Raw genomic sequence first — 25,326 nt, 5'->3', positions numbered from 1 at the left:
CAACATTTCGACAAGGTTTTGTCATCATCAGGTACATTTGCTGTTATGTTAAACTTATATTAAAGTTTTTCTTCGTTACCTATTCAAGCTGTCTCCAAGCATTATTAATCTCAAAGTGGGTTCCTCGTCATCGAATTTAAAGTGCCCTATATATTTTACATAGAAAATGAGCATTTTCTCCCAATGTTTTCTTATCAGTTTTTTTTCCACTGAGTGTTGTAACAGACAAAAAGATAAAACTTTTTAATGAGATTCAAATGTAGACTCCACTAGTAGTGAACAGTAGAGACAACAACAAATTATTAACTCGAGGGGTAATAGCCACTTAATAATTTCAACACTTATTTGTTAATCATCTCATTAGAAGATTTAGTAATAAACTTCTATAAATAACACATTGACACTACCCTTTGCTTGTTATATCACACCACTAGTCACATCTTCTACATAAGAATTTTTACTTTGTGAGAACAATTTCTGCATCTGGAGATGAATATTCTTACAATGATTTTTGAAAAATTAAGAAATGAATGAAAATTTTCAAGCGAATGTGCAATTAAAATGTAGAATATTATACGGCGGAAATAGATTACATTGATAAAAAGTTGGGTTATAAATAGCTTTATTTTTTAATAAACTATTAAGGAAGATGAAATTTCAACAAAATCAAAGGAAAAAATTAGTCCCCTGAAAAATCAAACATCCAAGTCCAAGAGATACAAACTTTAGTTGAAAAGCACAAAAGGAAACAAACATCAGCGTATATTTGATGAGTGCTACATGTTGCTGATGCACAATAAACACCAAGTTTCAGCTTTGTAATTCTTGTTAGAAACATAAACTCACCCCAATGTCTTTACTCCACACTACCGAATGAGACATACTGTCCCAGAGGTGTACATTACCATCGTATCCCCCACTTAGAAACTGGTTTTGTGTGGGGTGAACAGCAAGCCCCCACAGCTCTTCTGTATGACCCTGAAAGTATATATTTAATCCAATATTTAATACTTGGCATAAGTTTGCTTGATTTTATGTACAGGATGAGGCAAAAGTTACTATACAGTTAGTACTAAAGAAAATATTATCAACACAATTGAAACCAATTTTAATTATGGCTTGTTTCAGAGTAAGACATTAGAATGTGTCCCAAACTAAACTCTGTATAGTCACTTGTACTCCACCCCATATATATTTACATGTACATAATTGCTATTTAAAGCACTTCTAAGTCTTTCACATTATTTTTGTTGTCAGTTGTTTATACACAAACATTAACAAACAATCTTAAAAAATGACAAACATCCACGAATAAGCTATACAATTATCACAAAAAGCCTAATTATAAGACAGCTGGAATGTTCATATAACACCAATGAACAACCACAGTCAACAAACAGAGCCAAACAGTTAGATTTCTTCCAGAAAATACATGTATATGAAGTTGATTTTGAAAGAAATAAGACTATAATCATCAAAACAAACAAAGCTCTCTATTGCTTAATATTTGACAATCCTCTACCAAGGCATCCTCTGGATATAGGTGGGTCAAAATATGCATGCTACGATAATTTTTACACAGTTATATTCAAAATTTTATTAAACAAACTATTTTCAATTTATGTCAATAAACTTGCCATTAAAATACAGTTTATACTTCATATTTGAATACTATTATATAAGTTTTAATTTCTTAATTTGAACACAAAATATTTAAATAAGTTCTCAGTCTTCATTTTTCTACATCATGTAACAGTTTTCTACTCCAAATTCCTTTATTTACATTTTCTCTCCATCCCTACTTGAACTTCTGAGTTTTAATGAAAATTACAGATTTGCATTATAGTTATTGCTATGACATTATATGACTATTATATCCTTCAATCAACTTGTTTTAGTTAGAAATAAACCAGAAAGTCCAACCCACATGTCACACCCTTATATTTGTCCACACTGTTTTTCAAAATCTGTCAATAATTGTCTTTAATGTTTGCTATTAAATTATTTATACCAATAAAAAGACAGAATTTCAACATACTGAATGACATATAATGCTAGCTCATTCTCACCAAAGCATTTGAATTATTCAGTGTACAGATTTGTAGTTGCTATTGCTAAGTTCAATTCAACCAGCTAATGGAATTGTTTTAAGGCACTTATACTTTAGTGAAAAAGCCAGTTAAAATATAATAGTTACAGGACATTATATGCTTTGTGTTATTTCTGTGGTCTTAATTGTATATTTGAAATAATAATTTTATGTGCTATTACCATTGTTACAAAAAAGTAGGCTTAAGTTTCACACACAGCAAGCAAAATAAAAAACAACAACAAGAAACCAAAGACAAGTACTTAATTTCTTGATTTTTATGTCTATATATATTTTTTTCTTATAAAAGTAACTGAAATGTAAAAGTTAGAAACTTATTAGGTTAGATAAGAAAATGGAAACGAAAAAATTTCTCCCTGAAGTATGCTTGTGAGAAGCTCTGGCATTATGTAATTCAAAACCTTAGCTTGAGCTACTCATTTATCACAATATTTACAACTTGTATCATTGGTTTAGTAGCTAAATACTATTCAAAGAGCACTAAAACAATAAAAGTAAATAAAAACAGATTTAAACTATTATGGGCCTGGGGTTTTTTAGGACAAATAATTGTAACTAGCAGAGACCCGCAAAACATTTCCGGCCAAATTAGTATCTTTATCATAACAGTACTTCTTTAAATATAACATTTCTAGCACAATACAAACAAATTGTAATCGTAGACAATGAAATATGTAAATCCACTTGTATATAGGCCATACTTTATAAAAGTTTAAGTTATGTTAGGCCTAAGTTCGATAAAGAGATAAATTAACACTGTAACCTGTGTACTTTTTTTTACTTTAGTTTAGTTAGGACTAAACTTTACTTAATACTATCGATAAATAAACTTATAATGTTTTTCTATGACCTAACATCAAACCTTTTTAAAAAAAATTAGATAAGTTTTTAATATTCTGTTGTACAAAATGGTTAGTAAAGTATATTTACATTCCCCTTTTGTTGTTACTTCGAGTTTCATAAAGCAATTGTAGTGACTTGATCACCGAGCTTTTCAGCTCTCTGCCAGAGGCAGACCATTTCTCGTTGAGTGAATAATGCGCATGCGCGGTTTTTCTTGGGGAAACATTCTAACTACACATGCTTATGCAGCACGTTCTCAGTCAGAAAGCATAACGGTCATACATACAAATAAGCAGAATAATAGTATAGATTTTCTGTTAAAATCTGTAGTAATTAATTGAGTGAAAAAAGGGTAATTTAAGCTTATTTTGTGCTTTTTTTACAATGGTTACAAGCTAAGTCAAAGTGACTGAATCTGCATGGTTAGGGTAGAGAATACAACAGATATAATATAGTTTTACTGAAAAAAAAAACACTTTTGATATTCATTTAACCCGATTACTATCGGCTAATAATTTTCTGTGTAGTCAATGCAAGTCCTGCCATATTTCATTCCAACAATAAACTACTGGATGAAATTGTTTGAAACTTCATAAAAACTTTCATAACTACACATAATTTAAGAAATAATGCCTGTTACTTTTGAAAAATTTAGTTTTTTTGCATTATGATCATTAATATTTTGGAAAATTACATTAGGAAATGGTATTTATAAGAAATGATTATATTATTTATATTTGTTCCAGATTTGAACTTATTACTTTTTATGTTTTAGTACATTATTTTAAAATCCCTAAAAACTTTTTATTGTCCATAAAATGCAAATTTTGTCTATTTTTAATTTTTTAAATAATCACATACTCTCTTTATGGTTTCAAGTAATATACAAGACCCAAAAATAATATTTCTAAGTAAACCTAAACAATGAACGAGTATTTTTTTAAATTTTTAACTAGGATTTAATGTTTATATATGTACATAAAAACATTTTAATTTTGTTTCATAAATATATTTTTATTTCAAGTTTGTTTCATTGCAGCCATACCTTTGTTTATTGTGCTGAAAAAATCGTGAGATTAGCAGCGTGAACTTCGTACGTTTGCCGTAAACTATCATGTCTGTTGGTGTTCGCTCTCATTCAGTCCAGTGCAGGCGCATTTCAACATTACCATAGATGTGATAGTAAGAAAGCTTTTCCATACTTGAACATGATTTCTTTGAACTTTCAAACAAGTTTATTTCAACATATGTCCTTGTATGTTGTTTCACTATACAGACAAAACTAATTGCCACTACTAGTGAATGTATGTAATAGTTTATAGTACAGGTGGTTTGAATAACACCGCCTGACCCTAGTTACATGATATATCCTGTTACAAGAGATTATCAAATGATACAGATTCTCATAGTTGAGGTGTCGATGCACTGAATAGCTTAAGTTTCGAATTCCAACATAAATCTTGCCTATAATGAGAGAAATGTGACTAGGATTAATCTTTTAAGTGCTGTAAAGTAATTTTGTCACAGTTTCCCCTGTATTGTTGAGACAAATGTGTTTAGTCTGTTTCACAACCAACATATGGGTGTTATTGTTGTCACTTGTACACTGAGTTTTAAACCATTTGCAAAATATCAGAATAAGCTTTTTAATTCTAAAGCAAAAACAACAGAAGTGTGGGTCTTACTACAAAGTAAAGATTGTAAGCAGGAAAAACTATAAAATTCTTATGTGGTACTAGTACTAGTAGTATTACGTACAAATCACACACGTTTATCACTCTAAATATTGATTCATATTATTATTATTATGAACTAAATATAAAATTATGCTAAATTACTGTTTGTTTGTAGTTATGCACAAAGCTACACAATGGGCTATCTCTACTCTGCCCACCACGGGTATCGAAACCCAGTTTCTAGCGCTGTAAGTCTGCTGTGCCACTGGGGGCCACTAAATTACTGAACTTAAAACTACTAATTTAAATTCAAAAGAATATAAAAATCACAAACTCTTTCAGTTCAATGTGCTAAGCCTAATCTATATAAAGACCGTGCACTTGACAATCGATAGATCTTAACCCTAACATTCGTGGATCAACTTCTTTCCTAAAAATATATCTAATTTGAGTTACTTTTTCAATATATTGATTAATATAAATAGATATGTAATATAGCATGAACTAAGCTACTATAGAAAAATAATAAAGTTACATACATCCCATGCAGTTTTTTTCCAAAACCAAATTTTCTAAGATTTATATAAAAAGTATTATTGACCACTACTAAATACAACCTATACATAAAATGGCAGTTACCATAATAAGCACCACCCACATTCATATTGTAAAATCCATAGTACAATGTTTTGTCACGTGCTTTGCTTATCATCCTATGATTTGTCAAAAATGAAATACAGCAATTAGAATAACATGATACTGAAATTGACACCTTCGACTAAGATTGAATAAAAGTTTTAAAAACTGAAGTTTAACATGCCTAGATGCTGTTTTATATATATATAAAAACAGACTAGAAAAAGGTTTATATACCAATCATAGATGGCAGGACCAGCACCAAAGTGCAAGGAAAAATTTTGTATTAAATGTTGCAAATTTTGTTTTAGAGGGCACTTATTTATAGTCTCAAACATATTTTGAGATTTTTTTTTATTAAATTCCTCTTCAAACTTCATTAACTAATATAATTTATTACAAATAATTGAATGTTATGCTATTATTTACCAAAATAAAATCCACTGAAAAATAAGTTCTCTATAATTTTTGAATTCACAAATGTGATTTTGCCCTCACAATAATATAAAATGGCCATGGTACGTAAGGGGTTAAGAGGTTAAGTAGGCTATACACATAAAATATGAAAAAAAAATCGAAAGATTAGTATGAAAATTACATTTCCTTCAGACTAGTCAAAGTCTAAGTTACACTCTGATTCCATAAATTCACAGACAAATCTTTAGTAAAAATACTTAATTAAACATCTGATCCTTTGTGAACAAGACTTGTAATTTTTACAAAAAGTTTGCCACATTTTATGAATATACACTTACTACATTGAAAGTTATAATCTGTGTACTTTCATGGTTACCTGGTGGTTGCAAGTTCATCAAAAACAGAGCCCCTGTAAAGGGCTAACAAATGAATTTAATGATATGGATCCTCAAACATTCCAATTTTTTGAGACTATCATGTTACACATACCAATAATTTAGTAAAAGAGCCTAAAAGTGTTATCAAAACACACCTGTACAACAGTGGAGAATCAGAAATGTACCTGTACAACAGTGGAGATTCAGAAACATACCTGTACAACAGTGGAGATTCAGAAATGTACCTGTACAACAGTGGAGAATTAGAACATACCAGAAACATACCTGTACAACAGTGGAGAATTAGAACATACCTGTACAACAGTGGAGAATTAGAACATAAACCTGTACAACAGTGAAGAATTAGAACATACCTGTACAACAGTGGAGAATTAGAACATAACCTGTACAACAGTGGAGAATTAGAACATAACCTGTACAACAGTGGAGAATTAGAACATAACCTGTACAACAGTGGAGAATTAGAACATAACCTGTACAACAGTAGAGAATTAGAACATACCCGTACAACAGTAGAGAATTAGAACATACCTGTACAACAGTGGAGAAGTTCAACATTAAGGTGCCTTGCAGTATACAGTTCTTTGTAGTCCCTACTAGCAACATGCTTCCTTTTCCCTGTGTGAGGGTTCTGATACCCCCTGATGCATCTGGTAACTGAGAAATATTATAATTGTTAAAAGAAGCCACATAAACACATAAAGAGGTTTCGATGTTTTGAAATATTAACTTCAGTTAAAGCTATTGTTGAAAGATTTGTAAAATATAGATGTGTAATAATTCAACATTCGATATCAGTAAAAACTGTTAAAGTAGAATGTGATGAAGAAGAACACATCAAAAGAGAAAACAACATTTCTTCCAAGTTAGCTCACATGTTATCAGAAGAAACTGAAGAAACAGCATTTTTTTCTATTATTGTGTATTTCCTCACAACATCCTGGTTCAGCTATTTTTATTCATTTTAAAATTTAGTTATAGTTTTAGAAATAAAATTAATTGAAGATTTTGAAATGTTCTTAGTATATCAGAGGTGACAAATGTGCAAAATATACAGTGATTCACTAAACTACTGTAAGCATGGACAATACAAGAATGTTGCATTCTTTGAGTTAAATAGTAATAAATACAATAATGAAAATTTCATCACCTTGGCTTCTCTTCCAGTCCTTGTACATGAATCATCCCACTCTATAATTCGTCTGTCTTTTCCACCTCCACTAACAAAAGTCCCATCTTTCATGACACAGAGAGAAAACACTGGTCCTTCATGGGCACCATATAGGGTGCGTGTTTGCCGATTACTTCCTGCAGAAGTAAATCCTGTTACTTTATCTTTCTAATTCAGCACATATTGCTTGTTTTCCCTAATTTACCAAAGGCATAGTGTTAAATACTAATTAGTATTTGACTTAAAGTTAGGTAAAACATTTCGTACAAGACTGATGAACAATCATGAAATATGACTTAAGACCACTGACAGCATGGCTTAAATGGTGGTGAAAAAGGTATAAATATTAGAATTTCTTTCTCTCGCACAAGATGACGTTGATAACACACAAATTTAAATAAACTTTGACCAGTATGTATTGGGTTAACATATTCTCTTTCGACTATCTTAATTTTGTAACTTTAACTAATAATACTTAATTGAATTTTCTAAGAACATGTTGAAAAACAGATATTATAAAAGTGTGGCAGTTAATTATATAACCTGTTGTATTTTTTTACTTTCTTGTGTGTGAAATATTCCAAAACTGTTTAAACTATCACAACTGACATTTTTAACAAGACATTAAAATATAGATCATCTTTCATTCTATAAAACCTTGAAAGTGCACAACTAGCTGTCATCACTCAAAATACATTTTTTTTGTTGAAATTTTACAGTATTTTCTATATATACCTGAGTGAGGTTATTTCTAGTACAAAAATGTACTACAGACGTGTGGCAGAAATAAATTCTAAACCAACAAATGTAAGGTCTATGCAAAGTGTAAACTAACAGAAAGACGAGACATGTACTGGAAACATACCTCTGGACCACACAATGATGTTTCCATTAGAGTCACCAGTCAGTAGATCACCAACGTCAGTGAAAGCCATACACAGCACATACTTGGGCTTGTCTTGCTTCTGTAAAATTAAAACAACTATAAATACAAAATGTTCAGCAGAATGACTTCAAAAACAACTTAAAACAAGTGAAGAAAAAATGATTCTAAAGGATATGCCAAAATGAAAAACACAAAAGGACAGTAAAACAAAAAAACACTCACTACACATCATTCATACCAACCATTCCATTACTTGGCAGTCATTCATACCAACCATTCCATTACTTGGCAGTCATTCATATAAACTTTTCCATTACTTTGGCAGTCATTCATACCAACCATTCCATTACTTGGCAGTCATTCATATAAACTTTTCCATTAGTTTGGCAGTCATTCATACCACCATTCCATTAGTTTGGCAGTCATTCATACCACCATTCCATTAGTTTGGCAGTCATTCATACCACCATTCCATTACTTGGCAGTCATTCATACCACCTGTTCCATTACTTGGCAGCCATTCACACCACCTGTTCCATTACTTGGCAGTCATTCACACCACCTGTTCCATTAATTGGAAGTCATTCATACCACCTGTTCCATGAATTGGAAGTCATTCATACCACCTGTTCCATTACTTGGAAGTCATTCATACCACCTGTTCCATTACTTGGCTCATTCATACCACCTGTTCCATTACTTGGCTCATTCATACCACCTGTTCCATTACTTGGCTCATTCATACCAGTTGTTCCAAGTCTTGCTCTATTACTAAAACAAGTTATACCTGAGACAAGAATCGGAAAACTTGATGAGGTACAAGTCTATTAGAAAGTACCAAAAAATAATTGCAACAAAATACAACTGAATTAGCAGCTAAGACTATTAACAAACAAACAAGCAAAAAGGCAAATAAATCATAGGTGTAAGTACAAGCTACAAGATAAACTTAATATAACCAAATAAAGTTCACATCACATTAGTTACATGTTAAATTTTCAATATATAATTCAGAGAAACCAGAAATCACTTTTTCTACCCTTAAGCAGTAAAGATATCATAAAATTTAAATTCAGAAATAAAAGAAAATGTTATTCAAAAAAACAATTTTTTAAGAAAATTTAAAACAGAAATTTTGATCATTCTAAATATTTTTTGACAGATTTTTCAAAATAATTTCATTAATATTCTAAATTTTAATCTGAAATTTCAAATGATGAGCTTGTTTTATAAAAATAAATTAAAAAACAGTTTCTTTAAAATCATTTCAATCAAATTACTCTTGCATCGAAAGAAAGGTTTAAGTTTATGTAAATAGAGTGTTACAAAGCACCTCAAAAAGTCCTAGTTTCTTAACCAGAGTTCCACATTCTAGGCCCCAAAAGTGGATGTGTCCTTTCCCTAATGTCACTAGTGCATAACGATCCATAGGATGGAACTCTGCAGCCAACACCGTGTCTGAAGAACTCTGAAAGATGAAGAAAAAACTCAGAACTTCACCTTCAAGCTCTACCTCCCTTAAGTGTTCTAACAATTGTTAACCACCCTGAAGTAAAGATAACTTATACCAAATAATTTAGATATGGAGAGGTATAGATAATAATTGTTTGTAGTATGAAATAAGGTGTTCTGAACCTACTCTGTAACAATATCATGAGGTTAATTAAGGTCATGACACACCAAAAAATATCATTTGCAAAGACAATACCAAACTAGAGGAGCACTCAATAGAGCACATACCCCCACCACACAGCACCGATTATATTCAACTCTCAAAAAATACAAAAATGTGTCTGTTGTTACCAATAGACATGGACTATTTTTGACAGGACAATGAGGGAATAATATTCTACAAGTGTCCACCAAGTTGCATCAAAATCCGATCATTTTTGACTGAGTTATAAAGCAAAAATAGTGTGAAAAATCTGTCCCCATATTAATAGATAGGGATGTTTTGGACTTTCGTAACCTCCACTGTGCCCCCTTGACTTTGACCCTCCAAAAACTAATTAATTCTATGTTGGGTCAGTCCAAATGTATACCAACTATCATCCAAATCTATTCAACCATTTTCAAGAAATCTTGCTGACACACAGGGGTAAAAACATAAACTCTGTCCACCTTCGGTGGTATAGGTAACGAGTCATTTTAAATTAAAAACTACCAACATTGCTCTACAAAAACAATGATTTGAAACATAAATGCATATGAGAATTCTCAAGAAACAATTACAAATAACTAATAACTGTGTTCAAAGACCTGAACAAATGTGACAAATGCCAATATGGGAGTTTCATTATTAATATAATTTGCTGGTTCACATCTACCTGCAGAACAACCATGTATAAATGAGTCTGTAGTACACAGCCGCTGACACACATTTTCTATCATCTGATATGAAGGGTGAGGTTCATGTGGGAACTGTTTGACATATTACATATTATTTGGGAGCAGCTGCAGCACATCATTGCTGTGTTATCTTATGTAGGGGCTTTAATACTTTTATTATTTTTGATCCTTACATATGCAAAATTCATATTTTTTGCTTCAAGCCTAAGTTCAAGTAACACCCTTTGCTGTGGCCAGATTTTGATCTTCTGCGGCACAACTCAATATACGTGGAAGGAAGGGTTCATTTACATCTATAACTGCTGCTTTGAAGGAGTAATTTTGGTAGTTTTAGGTTTTAAATGTTTCATTTCTTACTGCCTACATCTTTGTTATTGGCATTTTGGGTGTTAATGCACATAAAAACATTTTATGAAAGACATGAAACATGATCTTGAATTACCTCAATGATACTGTCACACCATATGCCCACCCTGTATTACATATCACTAATAATTATTTGCCTACGCCTCTCTATTTCTAAATTATCTATCAATGGACTTTTGAATCATACTGTATATCAATCTAGTATTTTAACCTTTTACCTTGGTTTCAGTAATCTTGTGACCTTTTTCTCCTTTGTGCCATTCCCAGACCGATATTGTATGTTCAGGTGAGTCATCTACAGCACACAAGAGGGAGCCACCATCCTTCAAAAAACAAGAAAGAAAGAAAATACTGGGTTTTCAACTATCAGAATTTTTATGGCTAAAATGAAAACTTTTTTAAATCTTTAATTTTCACCAGATACAAAGTTATTTACCACAACACAGTTTCATCTGTTCTTACTAGCTGGTATACAAAACACGTTTTCATGAATGCAAAAGTACTGTATTTTTTTATCCAGTAGTTATAATTTTGGTCTATTTTAAAAGCTTTGAAGTCCACGAACTCGTTTTTGTTAGTTTATTCCTACATAATGGCACCCTACAAGTAAAATTATAAAATTATATCAAACATAATAATCCCAGCATCACACAAGAGGGTACTTACAGCTTTGGAGAAAGCCACACAACAAACAGATCGTTCAAACTCTCCGATGCCAATCACATGTAGTGTGTTTAGACTAACTGAATCCCAAACTCTAATGTGAGGCTGAAATGGACAATAAATACACGAGTCACTGACCAGTTATAACCAACATTTAATTTATACTAGCTTATCTAAGTCAGTAGAACAAACACGTCTGCAAATGTGTGACATGCACCTGTTCCCTGCACAGTTGGCTAAGCCTACCAGAAGCCATGCAAAAGCAACTCAACAGCTGTTAGTTTCTACTTTATTATATCACCAGTTTCTTTTCTTTCTAATCAAATAAAATAGTTCAGTATCCTCATATCTTCAATCTTAAGGTTAATAAATGAACAATAAAAGGTTCTAAAATATTTTGTATATACAACAAAATATTTTTATCACTTTTATAATGGGTAAACTACTACATGCACACAAAATTCTGTATGAAATACTTTTGTTGTTTTTATACATATTTTGTATTCAGAAAGGCATATAAATTGGTGTACAATATTTAGGTAATTTGAAAATACACTTGATTTAACCATCATACATGTAAAAATTAGTTTAAAATGGAATATTTTAATTAATATTCAGTTACTTAACCCATCAGTTTATAACTAAGTTACTCTTTCCTGTACCTTGTATGAACTAAGCCTAAAATCTGCAATGCTAACAGAGCAGCTATAATTCTGCAAAAAAAGCACAACAGCAAAAAAAAAACAACAACAAGAAATTCACTTTACCCTTTCCACAATTCGGGGCTGAACAGGAAAACAGAAAAAAATAAAATAAATCAGTGTGATATGTCTGTATTACAACAAAGATACGACACTGATAAGATATTTTTTCAACATTCATCAACAACACACACACACACACACACACATTACTAGTAAAACTTAATATAATTTTGTCTTCATTTTATAAGCATTCTGAATTATACTTTGTACTATAACATACACTTTGTTGTCCTTTATTCTTTATAAATAAATAAAAGTAAGCAAGACAATACGCTTTTAACCCTTTCCCTGTCTTAGGTTATTTAATTGTTTTTATGGATATGCTTATTTGACTACTTACCCAAGTAGGTATGAGTGAAGCATATCCTTCTAGTAATATTGAAGGAGAGTGGAGTAGACAGTTGTAGCAAGTAAAAATCCTAGGTTACATTTTTCCTTGAGTGAAAGTAACTTAACCTATCATCATTCACATACACTTTGAGCTTCACATGTTATGCTCATATAAATCTCTCTTCTAATCTCATACATTAAACCAAAACAATCAGCTTCTATTACCATGTTCACGAGCATCAGCTGCATCAACTAAATATAGCTGTGTATCACATATGATACTCGGGAGCTTTAGTATTATGTACTGTGAATCACATGTGATACAAATGACAAAGATAGGGTTAATATTACTTTATTACAAAATTCCTACAACCAAAAAAATATCAAAATTTCATAGGTTTTCGTCACCACTAGTCTCCCACATGGTGATTAGATTGTGAAGAATCTACTAAGCAAGTAGTTAAATAAAAACACGAGGTGAAAGAACTTTTTAAAATTTGTACATTTTTTGGAAAAATAATCAGTACAAAAATGATCATGAAGAAACATAATACAAAATTCCCATTTATATTATTCCCCACAATATTATTTTTTTTGGTAATTGTGTTTTTCACCTTCGATAATAATTTTTTAAAAAGCTAGTATAAAATTTTGTAAGCATTTTTTATGAATTGTTTTACTATTATGGACTTGTCCTTGGCCCTCCGATTCTTTGCCTTTGCCATTATGACTAATAAATCGCAGGTTCTTCCAAAACCAATTTTTCACATGACCAACTCTATACAGCTTCATTAAGAAGCAGATGTGAACATAACATCAAAATAAACACAAGTTCAAATTTTAATCAAGGACCACTTAATATACACAAAAAATGTTGTTAATGAAATACAAGAATATGATACTCAAATAATGCAACAAATCAACAGCATTATAAGAGAATTCAAACTATAATTTATCAAAACTATAGGAAATAATAAAAATCAAATGAACTGTCAAGTCAGCAAAAAAAAGACTGATTGTATTGAGGTACAAGATGCTGACTCAGTCATTACACTATGATGTTTGTTTACTAACCCTGAAGTGATAAAATAGTTTCAAATTTCAATATTTTTCACCTTTTTAAGTCAATAAAAATGCATTTTCAGGGTATTTTATGGTATAAAATGTTGCTAATTAGGCCCTGGTGCATTTTAGTCTGATCACTTTTGCTAGGCCTAAAAAAGCCTAATTTCTTCAACTTAGATGTTTTACATCACTGAATTAAAATTTGTGCTACTGGTATTTCTAGGCTTTAAATTATATAATGATATTACAGATTTCTTTTTTCACCAAAGGTAAAATTGAAAATGTAATTTATGTTGTACAGGATGAATCTATTCTTCACTAATATCAATAGTGAAAAAAAAAATCCATTTGCAAATGACTAGAACTTGAGCAGTGTTCTTTTATTTTTTCAACTTGATGTGAAACTACTAGTCATTATAATTTGAACGTGACTTAGGATCTACGCATACCAAAATGTCTTGGGCAAAATATTCTTAAAACCTAGAACATTTAAAGTAACTGAGTATTACCAAGTAATAGTCATAAAATAAAACTGTTCAATAATAGTTAAGTTTAACCACAGTGTAAAAGTGTAGAACTCAAGTGACACTAAGTGGTCTGAGGATGTCTCTTACAACAGAGAAAAAAACTCTAGAAATATTTAGACAAAGATTCACTCAGTTGGGTGAAGAAGCTGGAACATACAGCATGTTCGCATTTACTGACACCAGATGGAGGTCTGAAACAAAAGATCAATAAAAAATCATGGTAGAACACAGAAGATGTTTAATGGAAGAGAAAAACCAAAGGATTATAGACAGAGAACTATAATAGTCCTCCACCTAGATGTCAGAGGTCAAATACATTCCACCTAGATGTCGAAGGTCAAATAAAGGAAACAGATAAGAATTTTACATAGGATGGAAAACAACAGTAAAAAAGTACACCACTGTAATATTTATCTATAACATCATAAACTAACACATTAAACTGCAACAAATAAAATTCCAGTATCTAAACATCAATAACATTTTTTTAAACAGAAATGTGTAAAAATACAATAAATTCAACATTAAAAAAAAAGATACTCAGGTTTTGTCATAAAAATTATAAGTCATTATTTGCCTAAAGATACATATTAACTCACCCGTCTTTCTCTTCGATCAACACCAGCCACCTGACCTGAAGCTATAATGAGCTTGTTTGGGTGCACTGCCAAACTAAAAATACATCATATTACAGTGTATTAATGTTTCTTTTATTATTATGTGCAAACAACAATGAAATTACAGAAGAAATCCTTAAGAACAAGTTTTTTAATGTTTAGAAATGTGATGTTTTTCAATGACACTTAAAATACCTTACTTATTGCATTAAAACATGATCTCCATTTTACAATAATTTAATCTCATATAGACACTACAGTAGACTACTTATATGTATGGTATATAAAACAATACAATGTAACAATACTTGAATAAGGAACAACACTAGGCATTTCATAAATACCCCTTCTCCAGGTCTAAATAATTAATGGTTTCAGTTTCATTACCGTACTTAAGTTTCTAGGCATTATAAAAACCAAACAGAGAGAATGGACCAAACACTACTTATAGCATAAGTCAGCTGACTGTGTTAAAAATTGCTTAAAACATCTTTAAGATTATAAGCTTGTTAATGATTGTAAAATTAAATAGATAATTCTATAATGGCTTTATCTTTACATTCTCTCTCTATATTTATTTCATTATTCATATGTATACTAGAGTACATGCAAAGCAACTTTTAAATTAACCAAGTGTGTATTTTTTGACATTCATTTTAGATTTAACATCTAAAAATAAATTATTTTTTTAACATCATTAAAGTACTAAGTATTAGAAAATTGTACATAATTAACACATATAGCAGTAGTTTGCTTCTTTGTTTTTAGAACTTAGTTATACAAGGGTTATCATCCCTAATTCTGAATCAATAGACAAGAAGAAAAGTAGCTAGTTAACAGCATCCGCTGCCAGCTCTGACCAATGGTAGGATTTGACCATCCCTCTTACAATGCACTCAGGGCCTCAAACTGCAGAGCACATTTTTGGTGCAACGAGACACGGGCATGAGCACTTGGATTCGTGTCAGAGCAAACTAACCATGTCCAAACGTACAAAACCAAAGGATCTCCACACTACAGCTATAGTGTAGTTCCTGTGTTATTAACATTTATGTGCATCAAAACAGGAAATAAGCAAGATGACATGAGCACAAGAATTAATCTAGGTCTTCATGTACATGAAAAAATATACATTAAAGTAGGAATCTTACTGATTTACCACTATTATAGGTTCTACCAAACTTTTCCTTACCATTTCACATCATCTGTGTGACCCAAATAATGACGCTGAGTCTGATCATCCACATTGTAAAGGACCACAACAGCAGCTACGAAATAAACCATCTCTCCAGTTGGTAGCAAGTGAAGGTTAGACCGACAGTCTCTTCCTCTATAGCCGTAACTGTGCTCTGTGGGTTAAGGTTAGCACTAGACTCCTATACAATCACTAAGTCTAATTATTAGTTAGTTACTCATTTTTTTCTCTTTTCTATTACTAAAGATCATTGACTTGCAAGACATTTCACCACAACAAGACTAATAAGAATTATAAACAAATCTTTTTCTTACAGGCCTTCATTGGGTTTTGGTAAGAACAAAATAGCACCTTGGGTACAGCATGTTGCACACAAGAATGAGACCTTTGTCTCAATACCAGAGCTCATAACGTTGGATGGGCATGTAACACACAAAGTCTATTATGTTATTCTTTGTGAAAACCCATACAGGGTCAGTAAAGATTTATTATATATTATCATCAGTCATATTGTGATGACACAAAAAAAAACAACTGCTGATCTATAGATCATAATATGCAAGTATAAAGCATTATTTAACAATTGATAGGTACCAATTACATCCATGAAACCACCACATCATATTTTACATTATTATCATCATCAGATCAACAAAACATTTTTACTTTTAGGACTTTTTAAAGCTATTTGGGAAAACTTGGGGTTTTTAGGGAGGACCTAAAAATGAGAAATATTAGAGCTACTGAAGATATTTGTTTCATCCAAAAAATACTGTTTGTAAATTGATAACACAAGAGGCCATGCCAATAATAGTCCATTGTTTGTTATAAATACTGATCAATAACACTATTAAGGTTACAGAAATGGTTTTAGTGCTACTTCACATGTCAAAAAATCCTATACCATTGTAAACAAAACATTCTAGTTTTACCAAATTCTTCATGCACAACATCATCAATTATTAAACGAAGATATGTTATGTAAGGTTAAGAGTCTGTCACCATCTTTTCTTAGGAACTTCTACTATAAACATGAGATCTAGACATTAAAAGATGTCAACAGTTGGTTCTATTTAGAGCATCATTAACACAAGTACCTCGCGTGTCCTACATTACATCACAATTAAGTATAATAACTCAAGGTTTGCAAAAATATTCTTCACCTTGTGTAACCAAATTCAAGAACACATTAACAATGCTAGTAAAACTTTCATATAAAGATAGTAGTGGTTGCACTAATAAACATAAATTTTTTCTAAGAAATTGAAGTGGGTATTATAAACAACACAAATAACTACAACTTTATTTATTACAAGAACCTTACTATTCTCCCTGCATCACAGAAATTATTGATAACCAGTTTAAATATTTACAATGTGTACGGTTGGATGTTAACCAGTTTAAATATTTGCAATGTGTACGGTTGGATGTTAACCAGTTTAAATATTTACAATGTGTATGGTTGGATGTTAACCAGTTTAAATATTTACAATGTGTACAGTTGGATGTTAACCAGTTTAAATATTTACAATGTGTACAGTTGGATGTTAACCAGTTTAAATATTTACAATGTGTACAGTTGGATGTTAACCAGTTTAAATATTTATAATGTGTATGGTTGGATGTTAACCAGTTTAAATATTTACAATGTGTATGGTTGGATGTTAACCAGTTTAAATATTTACAATTTGTACAATTGGATGTTAACCAGTTTAAATATTTACAATGTTTACAGTTGGATGTTAACCAGTTTAAATACTTACAATGTGTACAGTTGGATGTTAACCAGTTTAAATACTTACAATGTGTACAGTTGGATGTTAACCAGTTTAAATATTTACAATTTGTACAATTGGATGTTAACCAGTTTCAATTTTTAAAATGTGTACAGTTGGATGTTAACCAGTTTAAATATTTACAATGTGTACAGTAGGATGTTAACCAGTTTAAATACTTACAATGTGTACAGTTGGATGTTAACCATTTTAAATACTTACAATGTGTACAGTAGAATGTTAACCAGTTTAAATACTTACAATGTGTACAGTTGGATGTTAACCAGTTTTAATTTTTAAAATGTGTACAGCTGGAAAAACAGGCTTTAGATAACACCCAAGTAGATACAAATATCACTGACTATTGCAAAAGACTGAAGAAAAGTATTAATCTGCATATGTGATTAAATTCAAATTTATGATAAATATTTGTTAAGTATAAAATGTGTATTACTTTTTCTTAATCTCATTTGTTTGATCACATCATTGTTAGAAGGACAAATTGGGAGAAAAAAACAAGGAAATGAATATGTTTAACAACAAAGGATACACCCACTCTAAGCGTAGCCGTTGCAACGGGGCGTTGTTCACTTTACTTAGAGTGTAGTCTTGCAGAACTTCAGATGGGATGTGCATTACAACTGGCCGCCCACGCAAGTACATCTTCAGTGTCCCTTCCTCTGTAATAAAAAATATTTTAAGTATGTTGTTGCAAGAAGCAACTGTTCATAAAAATTGTATCACTATCAGTTTCTTCACAAAATTAATCTTAACTGAGCTTGTAATAAAACTGGTAAGAAAATAAGACTTATGTGTCAAAATATCCTGTTTGCTGGAATCATTATTAACTGAACAATTCTGAGCTTTTGGAAAACAAGATCACAAACTTAAAGTTTGCATACATTGTTATGATCATCCGGAAAATAATTTCCTTATTTAAACAAAATATAATGTTAATTAACTACTACTAATAACAGGTATCCTTCTCTTCTTACAGTAGTATTGCTAATTTTACAAACTCAATGGTAGGGAAAACAAAACATAAAATATAATTGGGTAAGTTTGAGAGAAAACATCTAGTTAAGGTAACATAGTTATTTTTTGAAACATTTAGAATTAACTCATTATGGCAGATGAGAATACATCTTAACATCAGTAGCAAAAATGAAACATTTCAAATAACACTAATTATAATTTTAAAAAAATATTCAGCTTTATAGTCTAGCAGGCCTAACAAAAACACACAAAAAATGTTCTAGTGTGAAAAAAATAAATTTTTAATGTCAATAAAACCAACTGGTTCTAAGGAGATTAATTGAAGTGAAAGCATTAATAATATAAACATGTTTGTATATTAGAATGACAGAGATAAACATACCTTATTATGACAAAAGTGTCTGAACATTGTGAGGCAGAACTGTATGAGTATTAGTAAGACAGAATTATCTGAAGACAGAATATTTGAAGTTTGTAAGAAAGAAACGAAAATACCTTATTTAGACAAGTGTATGAAGATTAATAACATAGAAATACTTGAATATTGGTAAAAAGGAGTGTTTGAAAATTAGTAAATCACAATGTTTGGACATTAATAATGCAGAAATACTTGAACATTGGTAAAAAGGAGTGTTTGAAAATTAGTAAATCACAATTGTTTGGACATTAATAATGCAGAAATACTTGAATATTGGTAAAAAAGGAGTGTTTGAACATAATAAAACAGAGGTGTTTGAACAAGAGAAATATTTGAACAGAGTATGACAGGAGTGTTTTAATATTAGCAAGATGGAGGAAAATATAACTCACCAGAATTCAGACTTATTTCTTTGGTGCTGAAAAAAAGTAAAGAAGACCAAAGTGGTTAATAGTTCTTTATAATGTTAAATAAATATTTTAAAATATATTTTGTGGTACTTTTCATGTTATTTCCAATTTCCACCAGTTGTGATCAGAAGATGTAGAATACAGGTGTTTTTTGCAATGATGTAATCAGTAAATAATAAGTGGGGAACATACTTAAGGGAAGAATAAGTCTTTAAATACCAAAAAACATAACATTATAAAAATATTTATTAACTGTGAAAATGATGACATAAACCAACCTAACTACAGAAACTGGTCCCCCCAACCCACCCCACACACATTTTAAACCCACATTCCACCACTGAATACAGAGTTAGGACTGATATACTAATTATAATCTTGGAATCAAGATAATAAATATTCTTATTATGGCTTGTAAAGAGTATTGTGACAATTACTGAAGTTAAACTATACAACATGGTTTTACCATATCCATAAAAAAAGTAATAATAATAATAATAAAAGTAAAAGACATTTTATGTGAATGGTAAAAAAAAATTTTATGGGTAAAATGAAGCAATAGGTTGCAGTAACCCAGCTGTTTTTCTTATGTTACTTCATATTTTTTATATTATTTTGTGTAATAATAAATCCATTATAAATATTATAGAATATCTAAGTGTTGACAGGACTAATTGTAGGTCTTTTCAACATTCAACAGCTTGCTTTACACATAAAACAAATAAATCCAACACAACCACTACCATCTGCCAGGCATTGAAAGTCTAGTAGTGATATCTTGTATTAATGTGTTTACCATGTTTCAGAAATTAAAACCTATCATTGATAACAGCTATCTCAGTACTTTTCATTTTGTTTATTAACATTTATTGAACTTCATAACACTACAAGAAGTTTATATGAGTTTCTAAGTAATAATATAAACTTTAGTACGTAAGTATGTTATTGCCGTACCAGAATACTAAGCTGCAGAAGTTACAGTTAGTTTTAAACTTCAGTTTTGACATATGTATGTTAATACCAGGCAGAGTTTACTGCCATTAAAAATGTATTATTTTTTTACAAAAACTGCATAAACAGCTTGTTAACCATGATCATCAACTCTACCAACATTACAACAAAATGGCGCTAGCCATGCATCAACAAGAACATAAAGCATTTTAGAATACATTTGTTTACAACATTAGCAGCAACACTAGACATAAGAATAGAAGATACTACCATCACAGCTACAACATCAGCAGGAGAGACCACCATCATACAGCAACAATAGCCACAGCATGAGCAGGAAATACCACTACCACAGCAATACTAGTTACAACATGAGCAAAGAGACACTATCATCATAGCAACACTAGCCACAAGAATAGAAGGAGATGCTAACATCACAGAGACAACATGAGCAGGAGATACCATGATCAGAGTAACACTAGTTACAATATGAGGAGAATATACTACCATCACAGCAATAACATGAGCAGGAGATACCACCACCAGAACAAAACTAGTCACAACATGAGCAGGAAATACCATCACAGCAACAACATGAGCAGGAGATACCACCACCAGAACAAAACTAGTCACAACATGAGCAGGAAATACCATCACCAGAACAAAACTAGTCACAACATGAGCAGGAGATACCACCACCACCAGAACAAAACTAGTCACAACATGAGCAGGAGATACCACCACCACCAGAACAAAACTAGTCACAACATGAGCAGGAGATACCACCACCAGAACAAAACTAGTCACAACATGAGCAGGAAATACCACCATCACCATGAACTCACAATCCATCTGGATAATGTATTATAAAGCTTAAAATTCTGCACCAGTCACACCAAAGCTAACAGAAACTGCCACCATCATGAAAGACAGTGATTCAAAGTAAGGTATTCTCAATTTTCAGCTCCAACACCAGGCAAACTGAAGCCTGAAAGTCAACATAAGCCACGTAGATTACTTATTCTAAAACTTCAGCTTCATCACGAGTAACAGGAAAACTTGATAGTTAAAATAAAACATCATCACACACACAAATTATTTATAAAAATCTTATAAGAATGTTGATGAAATACTTCACTGTTGATTCAACGATTGAATCCACCACCATCAACAAAACAACATTAGCATTCAAGGGTAACTTATTTAGAAGCTTTATCTTCAATACCACCTAAACAAAACACTGGTTAGCTTGTAGAGTCTAAGATCACCATCACTAACAGGAAGAACTTTTTAAGACATTTTCAGAAATATAGCATGCATCACAAATATCACATTAACATCAAGTATTTGAAAACCCCAAAGTCTGTGAACTACAACATAAAATACATCTACTACACAAAATATTCACAAATTTTAATACAAGGGTTATTAACTAGGTTGTACCACCACCACCACAAACATGTAATACTTTCAATATGAGCTTCAACACCAACTACAAGAAAGCTTTGTTAACCAGTAAAGAACACCACCACCACCAGTATGGAGAGAAACACCACTGCCTCATCGGGCAGTCAATATTACCCGTGCTTGGGCTGCAAAACAGATGCTGTTCGGACATGCAGATTTAAGAGAGATCCTGTAGTCACACGTCTAGGAAGGAAAAAAGTCGTTTTCTTCATTCAAAACACTATCATGCACATAAAACATTCCTTTACAAGATAAAATATTTTGACATTAAAAAGGAAAAAAAAATTTTCATGCAAGAAAACACATTACTATAAGCTAACAAAAAACATTTTTTTTACTATTGAATTTCAAATCTCTAAACTTGCATTAATATAGGTCACATGTATTCATGAAGGCTTACTTTAAAAAAAACAGTATTATCAATACATAAATTTGAAATAGCTGCTGCAACTCTTTGAGTGCATCGCTATAAAATAATGGAGTTTCAAGAATAGGAGAACTAGAGCCTGCCATTTTGAAATACAAAGTACTAAAAGTAGCTTTCTAATGCTATACATATATAGTAATATTCTATACTATTATGTATCACTAACATTCTGTTAACAAAAGTTTTATAAAAAATCACAGAAAGAATTGGATTTCTCAGAAAAAAAACTATGAACAGGTCTATCATAAAAATAAAGTATCCAGAGAAAATGGATAAATAAACAACAGTGAAAGGAAGAAATGATAATTATTGTTTATCCAATTTGAATACCACTACTGACTAAAACTTTACAAGACAAAGTTTTATGTCCTATCGGAATTAAATTAGAGGTTAACAAATGAAAAGTTTATTTACCTTGAGAGAGTTCCAGCTGGTGAGCCAGCTTCCTGACTTCCTGAAAACCTCTTCATGGCCAAAAGGTTAGAAGTGGAAGCTGAGAAACCTCGACTAGGGGAAGGTGTATGACGTGGTGATGGTGTTCCTCTAACAGAATTCTGGGAGGGAGCTGGGGAGGAGCTAGGAGAGAGGGAGTTAGAGCTCTGCCCCCCTTCGCTCTGTAAGGAGCTCGTGGAGCCCGTAGGATAATGGGACAATCGCTTGGGCCCATAGGACGTTCGTGTGTGGCTTCTCTCTTCTGTGTACGTTGAGGGACGATGATTGGACTTCGTATCTGATAGCCTCGCTCCTTGATTTTTGATGTCTGTAGCTGAAGGGGATCGCTGCTTGTTGTTTACTTGTGTATGGTAGGAATTCTCTATCCCATTCCCATCAACCATGTCACGCTGCACATTGCTGCCTGGAGTTCTGTAACTTGGACGTGATGAGGAGGTAATCTTGTTAGGGGTGGTGATACTGTTGTTGGTAATTACAACGGCTACAAGAGGAAAGTGATGTTTTGGTTTATACTAAAGGCTCATGTACCTGCTCTTCTTAAATAGTTGTATTAAATGGATGCTTCTATGTCTTTAATGTCATTTTAAAACCTATAAATCAGTGATGATATATTATACAAAACGAGACGAAACAACATTACTACATGTAACCTGTATTGATCAGTATCCATCAGCAGAACTTACCCTAAATATATCAAACACAACTAGCAGTCACTGTTACACAAAGATTTAACTGTCATGTTGCAGAAAACTAGATATCACTGTCATATTACAAGAAAAAAAAACAACAAACAATCAGATACTAGTTTATTACTCTGAATTATTCATCAGATGGGCTATTTATAATACTAAAAGTAAATATGAGGTCCAATCTCTCATTCAATTTACCACTTGTTACTGAGTTATGCAAGTTTTGAGCAATTGTACCCCTACACAATAACCCTGGACAAGAGCAATGTTTATGTTTTGTTATATCAAAGCCACATCAGCTATCTCCAGTGTTCACTGAGGGGAATCGAACCCCTGATTTTATAGCATTTTAAATCTGAAAACTTATCACTGTCCCACCGGGGGATGGATAAGAGCAAATCAAAAGAACAAGAGTAGGTTTCATATAGTAGCAGAGTATATATGTGCAGTGCTTTAAGTTGTCTTTTACTCACTAAGTGAACCTATATTACTATGAGAATATATAGCACTGATGCTACCAATTTATTCTTCATCCCTAAAACTGGTATAATCAATAACTTCAGTGCTCATAACAAGAAACTTTAGATTTATATCCAACATTCTAGCAAAATTTTCAATAAAAGAACTGGCTGAATGTTTTGAAAATCCAATCTTTTCCCATCTGCTTTTTAACTGAATGACATGTTAAAAGAAAAACATAATTTTTAACTGGACAAAAGAACGTATTAATCCACTGACAACATATTTCAATAACTAATAACTTACTACAATATACATCAATTTTAAAAATTTCTTACCATATTTATGAAACAAATTAATCAGAGTGAACTCAAGCCATTTTAATGTTACAAAGACAAACAAGCAAATACCACAGTATACAAGTTTGTTAAAAACTGTGCATTAATCTATAAAAACTTAACTAGTAATGACAAGTGTTAAGCATGTCGACTAACCTCTCCCCTCCATTTGGCTCACCCGTCGCAGTATATCTGCTATTGTACTTTTTAAAGAAACTATCTCATCAGCTTGGTCTCCCACCTTCTTCTCTAACTCGGATATTCTGGATTCTAGTGGATCTGTGCCATTGCTAAATATTTCATCTGAAAAATAAAATAACCCAATTTTTTCCATTATTAAGTAGAATTTAGACATGAGTAATGAACTCATTTAATGCTTCGTAGCACTACAACCAAGTCTTGTACCTTTTTATTAACACAGAATATTTCCAAGTATAATTTTCTCACAAAAAAGCTTAAGACATATGGATCAGAAGTCCACAGTTCTGTTCATATACACATTTAATCTCTAAAGGTCAGCAAAACAAAACTCAATCAGGTCGTTCATCAGGGTTCTATTTAACCCTAACTCCCGGCTCCTGTACGCACGAAAATTTGTAGGGTCACTTGAGATTTGACCCCTCATCCACAGGTACCGAATATGTCAACAATTAACTTTTAACAGGTTTAGTCAATGACAATAAGTTGCAAGAAAATAAAGCCACGTGAAAGTACCACATGATTAACCCTTTCACCTTAGGTAGGTCAAAGTGTGCATGTCACAACCTTTCACAGAGTTACTTTTAACATTTAATTAAACTACCTTATTATCAATATATGTGAATGTAGATAATAAATCAAAGGTTAGTATTATCTAACTTTTAAGTTCTTAATTTTATAAGATACATTTTTTACAAAATTCTCAAACTCCCCTTGTATGAGAACTGTGAC

General features: G+C 31.6%; 1 protein-coding gene across 5 annotated transcripts in view; it reads right to left on the bottom strand.

The window, feature by feature from the left end:
* Positions 1-24,695, bottom strand: part of LOC106460557 (echinoderm microtubule-associated protein-like 2) — a 38,349-nt gene extending 13,654 nt beyond the window's left edge. For 2 of the 5 annotated variants that reach the window (XM_022387300.1, XM_022387302.1), the window contains exons 1-15: positions 24,553-24,695; positions 22,872-23,391; positions 22,145-22,213; positions 19,595-19,620; positions 18,339-18,468; positions 16,011-16,160; positions 14,801-14,873; positions 12,283-12,300; positions 11,519-11,620; positions 11,071-11,175; positions 9,471-9,605; positions 8,117-8,216; positions 7,231-7,388; positions 6,612-6,737; positions 847-978 (exon numbers count right to left, since the gene is read on the bottom strand). In XM_022387300.1, the coding sequence (XP_022243008.1) occupies positions 847-978; positions 6,612-6,737; positions 7,231-7,388; positions 8,117-8,216; positions 9,471-9,605; positions 11,071-11,175; positions 11,519-11,620; positions 12,283-12,300; positions 14,801-14,873; positions 16,011-16,160; positions 18,339-18,468; positions 19,595-19,620; positions 22,145-22,213; positions 22,872-23,391; positions 24,553-24,565 (1,857 nt within the window). In that variant the 5' untranslated portion in view covers positions 24,566-24,695. The remainder of the gene's footprint in view (positions 1-846; positions 979-6,611; positions 6,738-7,230; positions 7,389-8,116; positions 8,217-9,470; positions 9,606-11,070; positions 11,176-11,518; positions 11,621-12,282; positions 12,301-14,800; positions 14,874-16,010; positions 16,161-18,338; positions 18,469-19,594; positions 19,621-22,144; positions 22,214-22,871; positions 23,392-24,552) is intronic. The other 3 variants (XM_022387301.1, XM_022387304.1, XM_022387305.1) reach the window with 2 other exon arrangements.
* Positions 24,696-25,326: the final 631 nt, after the last annotated feature.

Source organism: Limulus polyphemus, unplaced genomic scaffold (genome assembly GCF_000517525.1).
Source record: "Limulus polyphemus unplaced genomic scaffold, Limulus_polyphemus-2.1.2 Scaffold794, whole genome shotgun sequence".
NCBI lineage: Eukaryota > Metazoa > Arthropoda > Merostomata > Xiphosura > Limulidae > Limulus > Limulus polyphemus.
The sequence above is the reverse complement of the archived record's forward strand: the minus strand, read 5'-3'. Positions and strand labels throughout refer to the sequence as shown.